This window comes from Pelmatolapia mariae, linkage group LG8 (genome assembly GCF_036321145.2).
Source record: "Pelmatolapia mariae isolate MD_Pm_ZW linkage group LG8, Pm_UMD_F_2, whole genome shotgun sequence".
In the NCBI taxonomy this organism is placed as follows: domain Eukaryota; kingdom Metazoa; phylum Chordata; class Actinopteri; order Cichliformes; family Cichlidae; genus Pelmatolapia; species Pelmatolapia mariae.
Genome location: NC_086234.1, coordinates 27,095,480 through 27,109,736, shown reverse-complemented (window position 1 = coordinate 27,109,736; position 14,257 = coordinate 27,095,480). Strand labels below are relative to the sequence as shown.

Here is a 14,257-nt window from a genome sequence, read left to right as displayed (position 1 = left end):
CATACTAATGAGGAAGATGAAAATAAATTAGCTTGATATATCACCACTCTAATATATCTCATTACAAAAAGCACAAGCCCATCAGCTTTTCAAACTGTGCGGAAGCTAATGTAGACCTGTGGGTTAAAGTTGACTGTGATCAGCTGAGTGGTCGGGTCCCGTTTGATTAACGGCAGGCTGAGGTTGTACTGAGAACTCTCACCAACAGTCTCTGTCCATGTCTCATACAAGCTGGTGGAATATCTAAAACAGCAAACAAAAAAGCAGACGCGCGATGACAATCAAGCAGAAGTTATTACAACAGAAAAACAATTTGCACTTTTACCATCAGAGTATAACATTGTTTCAAATTCCCATTACCAGGGCCAGGTTTTTAATTTAAGGCCACCGGCACAAAAATGTCTCATATCATGGAAATTAACATAAACAGCAAAACAAGAGGCTAAAAGGCATATGATTGAGCCATTCTCCCATTTCTCCATGGTTGTAAACAGAATGAGAGGCGTGAATCGCTCATCTGCATCAAGCACACAATAAGGATAAAGGGAGAGGAGTGAGGAGGGTTAGATGCAGGCGTGCGGGGAGGTAATATGAGGATAAACGCTGATTCATCTGCGAGAGGCAGGGAACAGACAATATGTCAGGGCTCTGTACAGCTATATCAATCTGTAAATAGCTACGATTATGATGAGAACTTCAGTGCGCGCTGTGTGCTCCTTATTGGATTTCAGCTGTGAGCTTCATTTCCTGATAGTGGCACCGCAGACGCAGAGGCAATCAAATGCTTTGGTCATGGCCATAAATCACACTACATTTTGTCTGTGGGGGTAATGAGTGAGGATGCCCATTCTGTTCCTGACTAGAATGTGTATAATAACGGTGGCATTCATCGGAGGCAACGGCGATGATTATTACAGCATAACAAGGGCTCTAATTTCTGATGGGAGTAAATTGAGGGCAAAGAACTGGTGTTGTTCATCATCTCATTACTCTGGTTGCGGGGACATGAAGTGAAGGAGTGATATTAAGTCTGTGAAGCATAAGGAATGGGCTTCTGCATGGGAATCTGTAAGTGTGTGTGGATTTCATTCACATACTACCACGCATACACGTGCACACACGCATCTACACTTCCGGAGCAGTAAGGGCTGACTATTCATTCCACCTTTTCGAATGTTTCCAACCCTGCTGTGATCATTTTTTATCCTTCACTAATTCAAAGTGGAAAAATACAAATTTGAGAACAAAAATGTGGCTCTTTAATGAATTTGTTCAAATAATACTTTGATAGACAAATGTTTTTCAATGTATTTTAAGCTAACAAACAAATGGGTGGAACCTTTTAGCCTGTTTTGTCTGTTGCTGTACGGTTAACCTTTACTGCGCTCAGTAACTGCTGCTTACAATGCCCAACAGTAAACAGAAAGATGATCCTTTATGGTGGCCCACCTTCATATAGCAAGCTAAAGCTCCCTGATTCAAAGATACTGGAGCCATAGGCACTATCTGCAGACTATCTTTAACAAGCATGTAGCAGCAGAATTCCAATCTATGCACTCTACATAAATACTCAGGAAGTACATTACTAAACGCATGGAGGGGCTCTGATGAAAAGATGGACAATGCATAGTGGATCGACCGTAGATGACGAAAAAACGGATGGGAAAGCGTCACTATAAAGACGGAGGTCTTCGTAGGTACAATATACCAAACCTCTGAAAAAAGATTCTGTTAAAAAAGTGAACATAATTGTTAAAGAAAATATTTTACTTAACTAAAATAAAAATAAAAACTCAACTTTTGAAAAAAAATAAAAATAAGTGAAAATTTCAGTTTCCGCATCTGTTAGTTTGGTAAATAAAATATATGTATATTAACTAATTAACAGCATAGGGTGCAGTTCACTAACATGTTAGTTGTGTTAATTTTAAAAGAAGCTAATGCTGTTTAAAGCTTGCTGCATAATGAAACCTTTTTGTGGCAGACACCGAGTTGTCACAGCAGTAAATTTAATTTAAAGCAAACTGAGAATCATGATGACTCAGTTCCACTGAATGTTCCACTGAGTTAGTATGCAAAAGAAGTCCTCTTTAATATTAATCACACTAATGCTATTGCAGCATATCCAAACGTCTGCTGTGGAAAATGTTCATGAATACAGGTTTAAAGGTCCTGTAAGCCGACACAGGTGCTTTTAATTATCCTGCATAATTCGACCTCACTTACTCACTTGCACTTAAAGTACTGGGCAAAAATCTTGAGCCACCCCTCATTTCTTTACATCTAACAAGCATTCCTAACAAAATGTTAGGAAAACTGAAAATAGGTGCAGCAATGGGTAAACATATATGGAAATACGGCACATAAGGGAGAAACTGAGTCTGTAAAATTCGAACAACCTTGAAAGCTCATAATTGGTATGACTATCTTTATCCTTCAACACAACCCGAACTCAAGCTTTCTTGTAATTAATTTCTTGTAAAGAAAGCTTTACAAACTTTCTTGTAATTATTTAAGTAGTCTTCAGAAATAGTTTCTAGGCTTCTTGAAGGACATTCCAAAGCTCTTCTTTTGATGTTGGCTGACTTTTGCTGCCTCAGTAATGTTGAAGTTCAGGCTCTGGGGAGACCGACTTCATGTTTCATTGTGTCTTTTTCTATCTAAGTATGCTTTTACTGTATTCTCACTGTGTTTGCAATCATTGTCATGCAATGAAGCCATTCCCAACCCCTGTTGAGGTTAACGTACCGCTGATTTTCAGATGGTATTGGATCAAAGTCTGATTGTTTTATTTGATTGTAGTGTGTTCACAATTCCATCAGTTTTGATAAGAACCACACCAGCAGCTGAAATGCAGCCCCAAATCATGACAGAGTCGCAACACTCACTGCTGAAATTCTCCTTTGACCTCCTACTGATTTAAACCAAAAATGTGAATTTATTACTCCATAAGAGCTGCTCCCACTGATTTTTAAACCAGTCCTTGTGTGTTTTGTCTCTTCATCATGTTGTACTTTCTTATTAAAAATGTTTTCTTGACAGCCACCTTTCCACTATGACCATTTCTGATGAGGTTTTGGAAAAGGTGGATGGATCAAATGAAGGTCAAGATTCATCTCTTAGGTCATGTGCCAGGTCTTTTCTGGATTTTTCCCTCCTATTTCTTGAGGACATGACTTTCCTCTATCAGATGCTGTAGGTAGCTTCTTCTTCTTTTGTCCTCCACTTTCACCATTTCACTTTCCTCAAACTTATCATATTTTGTAAATTCAGCTAAAGAAATGGGATTGTGTGTGTTATTGTGATAGGCTGCTATTAACAAAGTGTCTAATGATTTACACTCATGCACTGATCTAGTAGATTGCAGTCTAACAAATCCTGCAATAAATGTGTTAATCTGTTCAAGAGAAGTCTTTTGCTCAAATGTGTTATGTTAAAGTGTTAATGTGTATCTTATCAGGTAGATAAAATAACAGAAAATTAAACAGAAATTTAGAGTAACACAATCCAATTCAACTGCATTAGCTAAGCTAACTAACCTGGCAACAGTAAAACGAGTGAAATCATGTTGATGGTTTGCAATTTTTTCTTTTTTTTATCTCTGTGATGTTTCTTTGACTCGTGTAGCTCAGTTTGATTCCATCCAAACAGCATTTCCTGCCGGGTACCAGGTGGTTGTTGGGAGCCTGAAACCCTGGGACCCTGATCTCGGCTTGCAATGGGGTGTCCGTCCTCTAGGGGATCAGCTGCCCGTTGCCTTGGACATGGGCGCCCCATCTAGGACCTCTCTCTGAGATGTGTGGCTTTAGGTCTTCAGTTAGCTCTCTGCCTGCCTTTGACTCCTGGGAGGGTGGTATTGTGGCTTCCAACCCTCATTTTCAAGTACATTTCATGACAAAGACACAAATGCACTCACACTCTCTCAGTTTCTCTCTCTCACACTCACACACACACACACACCACAAGAAGATTGTTGGCTTATGTACCTGTGCATTTTCGAATGCCTGTTGTATGTTTGTTTTTTCTTACAGGTGTGGCAGTTGGCAATACATTGTGCATTACTATTTTTACTTCCCTAATCCTTCCCCTCTCTTTTGTTATTTTTTCTGCCTGTACTGCCTCAGACATCGTCATACTATAGACCACATATATAGTGTAGTAAGTGAAATAACATGAATAGAAATAAAGAAATAAACAGATAAACCCGGAACAAGAGGAAAAGCGAAATGTGTTTGGCACAACGGTGCATTTAGATCATAATTCTGATTGCGAAAGCTGCCAGAAGACAGAACAGGATTAAAGGGAAACAACCCCCCCCCCAAAAAAAACAACTAACAAACAAACAAACAAAAAACCCCAACATATCCTTCCCAATGGGATGCTTTATCTTGCAGGGTTTGATGTTGGATGCGGTCTATAAGGCCATTTCTCACTTGGCATCAGTAAGCAGTGACAGGGCATATGGGATTATGGGAGTCCTGCAAAATAATCTGCAGAGCAGCGCCACAGTAATGAGAACATAAATCATGCCCAGAGCTGCATGTCTACATGTTATTCCACAGGGGCTGCTTCATAAATTTTCTACACTCAACTAACAAAATCACAAATGCTGGGTTTAAGAAAGGTTGGCATGAATTACAGGGAAACATTTACATTTCAAAGACTGAAGCTAATATTTAATATCTGCCTTTATAGTATTATTATGCACTCCAATAAAATGGTGTCATATTCTTGCACTGTCTATTCTGTTTAATCTTCCTTTCTGTTCTTTTATTCAGTAATACATACATCTCAGCATGATGACATACAGTGTAACACGCTGAGATAAGTGCGGCACACACCTGTCCAGCAGTTGCATCATCTCCTCATACTTCTGGATGACCCTGGCTCCTTCTGCAGTCTCCAAGCACCTGCAGAGAAGATGAAACTTTACAAGCCATGCAAAGGGTAGAGCCAATATCTTTCCACGGTCCAATATTCTAAAGCCTCATTTTTATGAGGCCTCTAAAACTGCTCACAGAGTGATTAATTCATACTGAGACCAGTGGAAATGCACGGTCACATCAACTTTCATTTTTTAATCTGCTTTATTTGAGGTGAGACTCACGGATAGGCGAGATGTCTGAATTTGAAGAAGGGGGTCTGGATGCGCTGCTCCACCTCCTGGGCCCATCTCAGCCCTCCAGCTACTGCTGGCATATTCTTATTCACTGGAGCTGAACCTGAGGAGGTCAAACATCATCACATAGAATTACACAGATAGGCGGTTTTATGCAAAGTTTGAGCACCCTTAGGCAAATTACATATTTTGGTCATTTATGAAGAAGTAAATAAATACAGCCCCTGCAGCAAACACACATTAAAATGAGCTTTTTGAACTGTGAATTAACATTTAATTCACAGTTTCTTTTTATTTCATGGAGGGACGAAGAGCAACTGTGACATGTGCCAAACTCACGGTACACTGCCAAGTCAGTACTACCTTTTGGCAGCTTTGTTTTTTTAGCACCAAAAACTTTTTCTCATCCACTGCTCCTCACAGATGACTTCAAGTTTATACAAGTTCAAGACCGTTATAGGCCTCCTTGCTCTGAATACATAAATGAGTTTCATTCATTTTTGTTAGTTATCTCTGATTATAGTAAGTGTTTAAAGGTGAACCTTAGATTACCTATATTTTTACACTCATCCCTGCATGTTGATGGCTCAATTACCTCAGCAAGTACCAGCAGCTGGATATACATGTACATGATTAGGCTTCATCAGTGGAAATCCTGAGCACAAGAACACAGCTACATGTGTGATTAAAATCTGCAAACTAACTTAAAGGACACATCAAAAGTTTTTCTTTTAGGAAGTAACTGATGCTGGTAAAAGAGAGAGCATATTTCTCCTATATTGGCTTCCCTTCATTGGCTCCCTGTTAAATCCAGAGTTGAAATCAAAATGCTGCTCCTCACATACAAGACCTTAAATAATCAGGCCCCATCTTATTTTAATGACCTTATAGTACCATATCACCCCATTAGAGCACTTCGCTGTCACACTGCAGGCTTACTTGTTGTTCCTAGGACATTTAAAAGTAGAATGGGAGGCAGAGCCTTCAGTTTCCAGGCCCCTGTTCTGTGGAACCAGCTTCCAGTTTGGATTCAGGAGACAGACACTATCTCTACTTTTAGGATTAGACTTCAAACCTTTCTTTTTGCTAAAGCATATAGTTAGGGCTGGATCAGGTGACCCTGAATCCTCCCTTTGTTATGCTGCAATAGGTGTAGGCTGCTGGGGGAGTCCTGTGATGCATTGAGTATTTCTTCTTCACTCACTATGTGTTAATAGACCTCTCTGCATTGAATCATACTTGTTATTAATCTCTGCCTCCCTTCCACAGCATGTCTTTTATCCTGTCTTCCTTCTTCCTTCCTTCCACGGCAGACAGCCGCCCCTGCCTGAGCCTGGTTCTGCCGGTTTCCTTCTGTTAAAAGGGAGTTTTTCTTTCCCACTGTCGCCAAAGTGCTGTTTTTTTTGGTAATTATTATTGTAGGGTCTACCTTACAATATAAAGCGCCTTGAGGCGACTGTTGTTGTGATTTGGCGCTGTATAAATAAAATTGAATTGAATTGGTACTTTGCATCATTACCACAAGCCTGTCCGATTTCAATTTCAAGATTTTTGCATAGAGATTTTACAGATAGCTTTTTAGTTCAATCCATTTTTTCCTTTCTCTAACCCAGCCACAGACGGTCAACAAACCAGAGTACCCTTACCGCCAGTCCCAACCTCACCTCCTTTTATTTCCGCTAACACATGATTTTGAACTTAATCAGTAATTTTGGACTTCCTGATCGCCAGTCTGGCTGATCCAGACGTTGCTTTCCATACATCAGATCTTGAGTTTTGGGCTATGATATAACCTTTTTGCACATCACCATAGCTCATTCCAGACAGCAAAAATTCCAAGGTTGAACTGTAAAATTGTTTGCTTTACCAACAACAACAACAAAAAATGTACTAAATATGTAATTTTCCCAAATTTTAGATACTCCCAAAATTCAGAGAAAAGCTGAACTAAAAAGGCACATAACTGAGCAACGACCACCCAATAATGTGAGATCCTCTCATGTCCTCGTCGTATAGTTTCTATATGCTAGATTTGTCAGTACACTATAATCTATCAAGATTATCTTTAAAGTGCAAATTTCAAAAGACTGCCGTTTCCTCCTGACCTCATATCAGCAGCTGGGAGGAGCTACACTGGGGATTACATGATGAACAATTACAGGGTGATTCAGCTGCCCTAATTGAGCTCAGTATGTACACACCCACACACAGGAAAATCAACTGTGTGGGTGGACTATGGGTGTGTGGGGGTTTTAAGGGTTTAAACTCAGCAAATTTCCAAAGAGCTTGGTCGTTTCAATTAAGAAGTTTTTAAATCAAGAACACTCCACGTTTAATTCCTTTAGAAACTTTGACAACATCCTTGAGGGGTTGTAATGGATCTCACTGTTCACTGATCTCAACCTTTTTTCCACCCCAAGCAAAAGCAGTTTTATGATGTTTTTCAACAGGGAAAGACAAGTTCCCCTTGAGACTCAAATTTAAAGGGTGTTTACAGCTAAACTACAAAATGAAATATATTTAGGTGTATAAATGCACCTTAAATATAGAGTTATCATGGACACCAACATTAACTGCTGACTGTGTCTTTCTTTGCAAGTTTGTGAGACTAAAAAGTGGCATATTTTTTAAATAAACACCATCATAAAGTTGTTTATAATTAGACTTTTGTGAAATAAAGACTTTGTCGTGAATCTCACCCCACTCCTCAGCAGCTTGAATGTGTTTGTTGTAGAGAATTTTACAGCAGTCCAGCTCCTTGTCAAACATAGACACAAGCAAAGGGTATTTGTCCAGAGCATCTGTAGCCACTAGCGGGCGCTCCAGCAGGCTGCCAAACATGTCCAGAACCTGCAGACAACAGATATGTCAAAGGGCTTAATGATTATGTGTGTGTGTGTGTGCACGCGTGTGAGTTTGGGCGGGTGGGTGTATGCATGTGTGTGTGTCTGAGAAAAAGATCCCAGACCTTAAAGGCATGCTCCAGACCGTAGGCGTCATCAAAGGCCTGACAGAAGATAGCTCCGAGTCTTCGGTCTATGTCATCCACCTTCAGTTTAAACTGCCTCACGTCTTCTTCAAACTCCTGCAGAGGAAATAGCTCAGCTACACCAACAGCCAAAATACCAAACAGCAGTGTGATGTAATGCAAAGCCAGCAAAGCATATTCCTTTTCACAATTCACTGACTCAAAGCCATTCAACAATTTGCGATTCGAGATATTCAAGTTAAGTCAATTTATATTTGCTTATAGGTCTCAAAAACCTTGGATAAGCAAACAGATGGCATTTACAAATAAAATACTTTATTGGCAGAAAAGCAATTTGCTCCATTGATGCTGGGGTGACCACGCTGCTGTGCTGTTAGCCAGGATAAGAAGAAGGTATAAAAGCTCTGCTGGGCCTGTTGCCTTTCATATTTCATAAAGCCCTTTTAAAAGGAATTCACCTTGACAATGCTCAGTAAAATAAGAGGAGCAGGCAAGTGAACTAGACCCCCATATATCCTATGATCATAATCATTCATACCATGTTGTTTACATCCAAGCAGTCATAGGGCTTCTCTGTGAAGAACTTATACGTGTCAGTAAATTCCTGGTGGAGCTGTTGGACTTGCTGGCTGAGGGCTCGACCTCGGACGCCTCCAATCTCCAGTTTCTCAAGCTTCAGCAGGTCGACAGCTGTTAACAAGATATCCTGCAGAGAAGGCAAGCTCCAGTCAACTGTCATACCAAAAATGCTGGCATTTCTCCAAGAGGTGCTGAGAACTTATTTCCATACTCACCTTAATGATTTTGACTCTGTTAACAAATCGGTCAAGTCCAGAGAAAATCAAAGGAGGGGAAAAGTCCCAGGGCCTAACCAAGCTCCCATTCTTCTGGTACTGCCTCAGATTGGCCCGCCGGTCCTCATAGGTGCTCTTGAAGAGAATCAGGACCTCCAGGGTGGTCTGTACTTTCTGGAGAGTCTCAGATACCTCTCCTCTCAGAATATCTTCTGGTACTAGATAGATGCGGGCCTGATAAAGGAGAAACAAAAATGATCTTTTTTTAAAAATAAGATTAAAAAAATATGTGATGGGTAATTAGCGTTTGTGTTTAGTGGCATCAGTGGTTTTGTTTAATAGGCGAGTACGGGGAGTGCAACCTTCTGCAAACGGAGGAATCCAGATGGACCTCCTTATTTATTCCTTGTCTTCTGCTCTACAGTCAACTGTCATCAAACAGTTCTGAATAAATATACATATTTATCAACCAATAGTTTAAATATATATATTAAACCACCAGTTGCCATTTAAAAGCATTAATTAAAGAACTGCAAGGTACTGACATAGAAATGCATCTACATATGCACAGAGCATCTGAGGACATAAACACAGAGACCCTTTTATAGAGCTGAGGATACTCAGATCTACAATTCCAAAGAAAACTACAGCACTTCAAACCTTTTTTTTCCTCAAAGGCATTCGATAAACATTTCTCAGCTGCAAGATGTGCTCAGAATTCTTGTGCCTATCACGGTAAATGTAGCATCAGGAGAGAAGAGCTTCTCTAAGTTGAAACAAATCGTCAGCTATCTGAGCACATCACATTCTCGGGGCAGACTGTGCAGACCTGCTGTTCTATCCATTGAAAAGGATGCTGCATCTAAGATGAATTACACAGCTCTTACTGCTGAGTTTGCTGCAAAGAAAGCAAGAAAAGTGACTTTCGTGCATTTTATGTGATATCGACCCTTTCATCTAACTCTGACAAGAAAGCAAATAAGCCTGTTTCCCGCAATGTTAGGCCATTAAATAATAGTGTATTTTCACCAAATCTTGAAAATCTGGGTTGTTTAATGGCCAAATTTCACTACTGAGTTTTAATATTATAATCATTATATGGTGAATATTGTTTCAGGTGGTGATAAGAAAAATATGAAACAGCAAACAACAAGATAGCCCAGACAGAAGCACTGGTTGGTCTCTGGGATCTAGGCCAAGTTTGAAACTGCCATGTGCAGTGTGGGCACTTAAATGCCATGGGACACAGTGGCAATCTAAAGACAGCCTACAGCTCAGTGTTTCCCAATGCACAGCCCAGCAGGTAAACGCTGGTGGCTGCCAGGTCTTTCCTGGGAAGGAGTTTCTGGTACATTATATATTTTTGGCTGCAAAAACAAGGACTTGCTTCCAATAAACTTAACACAATAAAACAGAACAGTTTGAGAGCATGAACTTTCATGGCTGAGCAGACAAAGAAAAAAGTTCCACCTACAGACTGAAAAAAAAACTCTAAGAAGAAAATCACCCACCCACTTCGCAGTGACAGGTGATCCCTGAAAGCGCAGTTCAGAAACACTGCAGTATGACTACTTAGCAACACCGACTGCCCAACTGTAACCTAGCTGTAATACACATTCACTTGCCTGTCTATAGGGGATAGTGTGACACGGTTTTGTTTGATTGTTAGGGTTTCTTTCTAATATTGTGTTTACCTGGTAATATAAAGTGCTTTGAGGCAACCGTTGTTGTGAATTGGCAAATAAAATAAAACTGAATTGAATTTAAACTGAACTGAATTGAATTGTGAAGACAAAAGTCATTTCAACAAAACATACAGACAAAGAGCAGAAACTGCAGCTGACCTGCTGTATGAGGAGGTTACATGTCTCCTGCAGGAGAACAATCAGACGTGCTGGAGTGTTGTAGTATCTTGAGTTTGCCCACACCAGACATACTGTGTGCATTAAAGGGCCGATTAGACCCTTGACAGCAGGAATCTCCACATTCTCCATATCAGTAAACAGAGGCTGCAGGGGTCTCAGGTAGGTGCAGATGTCTTCTGCCTCCTCGAGAGCTGCAAATGAAGATGTGATCAAAGTCAATTTGACCACAAGTAAAAAGATAAAGCATCTTGTTCTTTGGCCCTTAAAGAACAAAAACATATTGCATCTCAGAAAGCAAACTTCATTAAGTTTATTGTCTGTTGTTAGATTACCTGCAAGGACATCCTGCTGCATGTTCATAAAAGCAGCATGGTAGCAGCTCTCCACAGCCTCCAACAACGCTGCCATCTTATTCACCTTGCATGATTTTAACTGGGAGTGGATGCACTTAAAATCTGCATATCTTAAAGAAAAACAAGGGAAGTTTATGGATCTATTTAACTGCAGCTTCCCAGGGGCCTGAATCACTTCTGAAAGACTGCAAAGAATGACTCAGAAAGTGTAAAACTGTTCTTAAAAACCCAGAAGCATTGCCCGGTCAGCTGTGTTAACAGAAGGTTACTGCAACAGCAACCGCAGCAGAGGTGAAGAAGAAAAATCACAGAAAAGAAACTATTATTAATGTGGTTACAAGTGAAAGGTAAAAATCTGATTAGCCTAACACAACCATGTTTTACTAATTTATGCCTCGAATGTTGGACAAATCTTATCTGAGAAATGCCAATTATAAAAACCATTCTGGACCATTTGGAAACCAGACATTAGCAAAACCTGGTTCACTGCACATTTATATGCTAATGTCAATCACCTTCAGCATTCCAGGTTTTATAATTTATTCCACATTTACTGGGACCATAATTTATAAAATATACATTACAAAATATTCAAATTACAGACTGAGACCATAAATTCATCCAGAAATTTTTACATAGATTGGAACTCAAGGAACAAATCGAAACATTTTCTCACATATTTTTCCTTAAAGATTCTTTAAAAAGCCAAAGGGGTTGCACCATCAAAAAGAAATGCAGATTCTCTGTTCTTCTTTCTTTTTCATTTGTATTATTGTAGCTTTACAATATAAAGCGCCTTGGGGCAACTGTTGTTGTGATTTGGTGCTACATAAATAAATGAATAAACTGAATTCAATTAACGCAGGGTCAGCGTTATTTTTGTAGCTACAGACTGCACAATATGAACTACCATATGTCTTGGCATTAATTTGTTCACATGAATAACATAAAAAATGTACCAAAGGCTGGTGGCATTAGAGTATGTATTTAAGAAAAAGAAACAACTTCAAAGTTTTTGTCTAATTTCTTCAGTGGAAAAACAAATGGTAAAAATAGAGCATACTGGACTGCTAGCATGTAATTCTCATAAGATGTAATTCTGTTACATAAGCAGATTTGTTTCAGCAAAGAAATAAAGAAAGTACTGGGCTGCAAATTACATTGTTCACTCGACAGCACAGGCACTTTGAAACTGAAATTAGAAGCACTAGCAAAAACTTAGGTCCCTTCAGGATTTCAAAGTTGTATTATTTTCTGTGTTATTTTCTCACACTTGTGACACTGAAACAAGTACTTCTCAGAAGCTGCCACTGGCTACTTTGTGTGTGTAATAACAGAGGTGCTGACCTGTTCTTCCAGAAGAGCAACTCAGTGTGAGGTGTGGGGTTTCTGCCTTCCAGCAGAGCCTCAGAGGAGTCTTTTTTGAGGATTGCACGGATTTGATGGCTCCACTCTATCACTGCAGACTCCAAGGAGTGGATGATGCTTTTATCCACTATTTCCCCCCTGTGATGTTTCACAAGTAAAGCATTTTAGAATGTATGAGTTGGACAAATGATGCATTGACACGATCCTTTGTGTCACAGCGGCCTGCTTACCTTTTGTCCGTCTCGAGGGCGGCTCGGTCTATTCGCTCCGAGCCTGCGGGAAGAGGCAACAGAGTCTTGCCTTGGATTTGGCCAGACACCACAAACACACTGTTCTTAAGGGAGTGGACATGACACTTGATATCCTGTACCACAACCTGTGGCCACTGAATGTAGTTGTTGCTGTTGGAGAGCAGTGGAGCTATAACCTGAAGGAGTTTAAAGAAATTGGAAAAATGTTATGGACTAAACTTTTGAGGTACAGAGTGACAGCAGAATTAGGAAAAGGACTTAAAGTTTTAAGAGTACTCATTTTTCTCAAGTGTGAGTTAACTATGGATTGACATTAGCAATTATTTTTAGCCCCGTCAATCATTAACCGTTACTTGTGACAAAACTTTAAACTTTTAGGTCATTAGTGTTATGCATATTACTGTTAAACAATTACTTTTACCAAACAATGTCAACCATTTAGGTACAATATTAGATTTGGCAACGTATTAACAAATATTTTCAATTACAGATTTTAAATTACATTTTTAATTTAAGCATTATTTTTAATAACACTGACTTTTTGCTATTTCAATAATTTGGCTGTTTTGCTTGGTGAGGTTTGCTTGCTGGTTTTCCCTAGAAATACCTAAGTACTTGTACCTAGTACTACTTATCCACTTGCTACTGAAATATGAACTGTTTTAAGCATAAAAAAGGAATAGTACTTTGTTTTTGGACCACGATGAAAGCGGTCATTTATTTAATTTGAACCCTCACTCGCACCTCTGCATGCTTACTGCAGTCTAGGTAGGAGGTTAATGTACTAGGTCGTGGTAAGCAGGGCTTCATGCACCTAACAATCATTAACGTACCCTGCTCTGTAGCTTACCTCCTCAACTAGAGCAGAAAACTGGTCAAGTGGAGCATAAGACAGGTCCCCGTAAAACAAATTCTCTTTCATGGATTCGGGACTCAGTGTGGTTGTGGTTCGCTTTATGAAGTACACCGCCTTGTTCTTGGAGTCGCCAGTGAAGGAGGAGGCGGTCTGTAGCTGTCCTCCTGCAGTCACAGACACCACCAGAGTCCTCTGCTCGGCTTTGTCCAGGAACTCCTGCAGCACCTGCCTGTTGTCCTCGCTGGACACGCATTTCTGCCATTTGTCCTGTTTCAGTTTAAGAGTCCTCAGGACGCATTCCGCTATATAGTCCAGTCTCTCGTCCTCAGCAGCAGGTGACTCCTTCAGGTCCTCCATGTGCCCGGGTCAGTCACGTTGACTGTGTGCACTGATTGTGTCTCGGCAACCATAGTAACGCCGTGTTTTGCATCAGGCCGTTGCTTGGGGAACATGAGCGACTTGGAGCTGATCCAGAACATCCCTCAGTCCATCCAGTTGCTGATTGACACCCATTTTCCCTGACAGGCTTTCAGTGGAAAGTTTCTCTGGCTGTGGCAACGACAAGGAACACACCTGAGATAAATGCACCTGATACATGTCACAAAATCATGTCAGTAAATAACTATTCACTAAAGCCGAATCCACTATAAAAATGGCCATGA

At 40.1% G+C, this 14,257-nt stretch overlaps 1 protein-coding gene across 1 annotated transcript in view; it reads right to left on the bottom strand.

Annotated features, from left to right (window-relative positions):
• dnah9 (dynein, axonemal, heavy chain 9) overlaps positions 1–13,952 on the bottom strand; it is a 160,965-nt gene extending 147,013 nt beyond the window's left edge. The window contains exons 1-12 of the mRNA XM_063482191.1: positions 13,590–13,952; positions 12,719–12,915; positions 12,468–12,626; positions 11,100–11,230; positions 10,747–10,958; positions 8,903–9,136; positions 8,647–8,814; positions 8,088–8,204; positions 7,819–7,969; positions 5,108–5,222; positions 4,842–4,910; positions 117–243 (exon numbers count right to left, since the gene is read on the bottom strand). Of these exons, the coding sequence (XP_063338261.1) occupies positions 117–243; positions 4,842–4,910; positions 5,108–5,222; positions 7,819–7,969; positions 8,088–8,204; positions 8,647–8,814; positions 8,903–9,136; positions 10,747–10,958; positions 11,100–11,230; positions 12,468–12,626; positions 12,719–12,915; positions 13,590–13,952 (2,043 nt within the window). The remainder of the gene's footprint in view (positions 1–116; positions 244–4,841; positions 4,911–5,107; positions 5,223–7,818; positions 7,970–8,087; positions 8,205–8,646; positions 8,815–8,902; positions 9,137–10,746; positions 10,959–11,099; positions 11,231–12,467; positions 12,627–12,718; positions 12,916–13,589) is intronic.
• Positions 13,953–14,257: the final 305 nt, after the last annotated feature.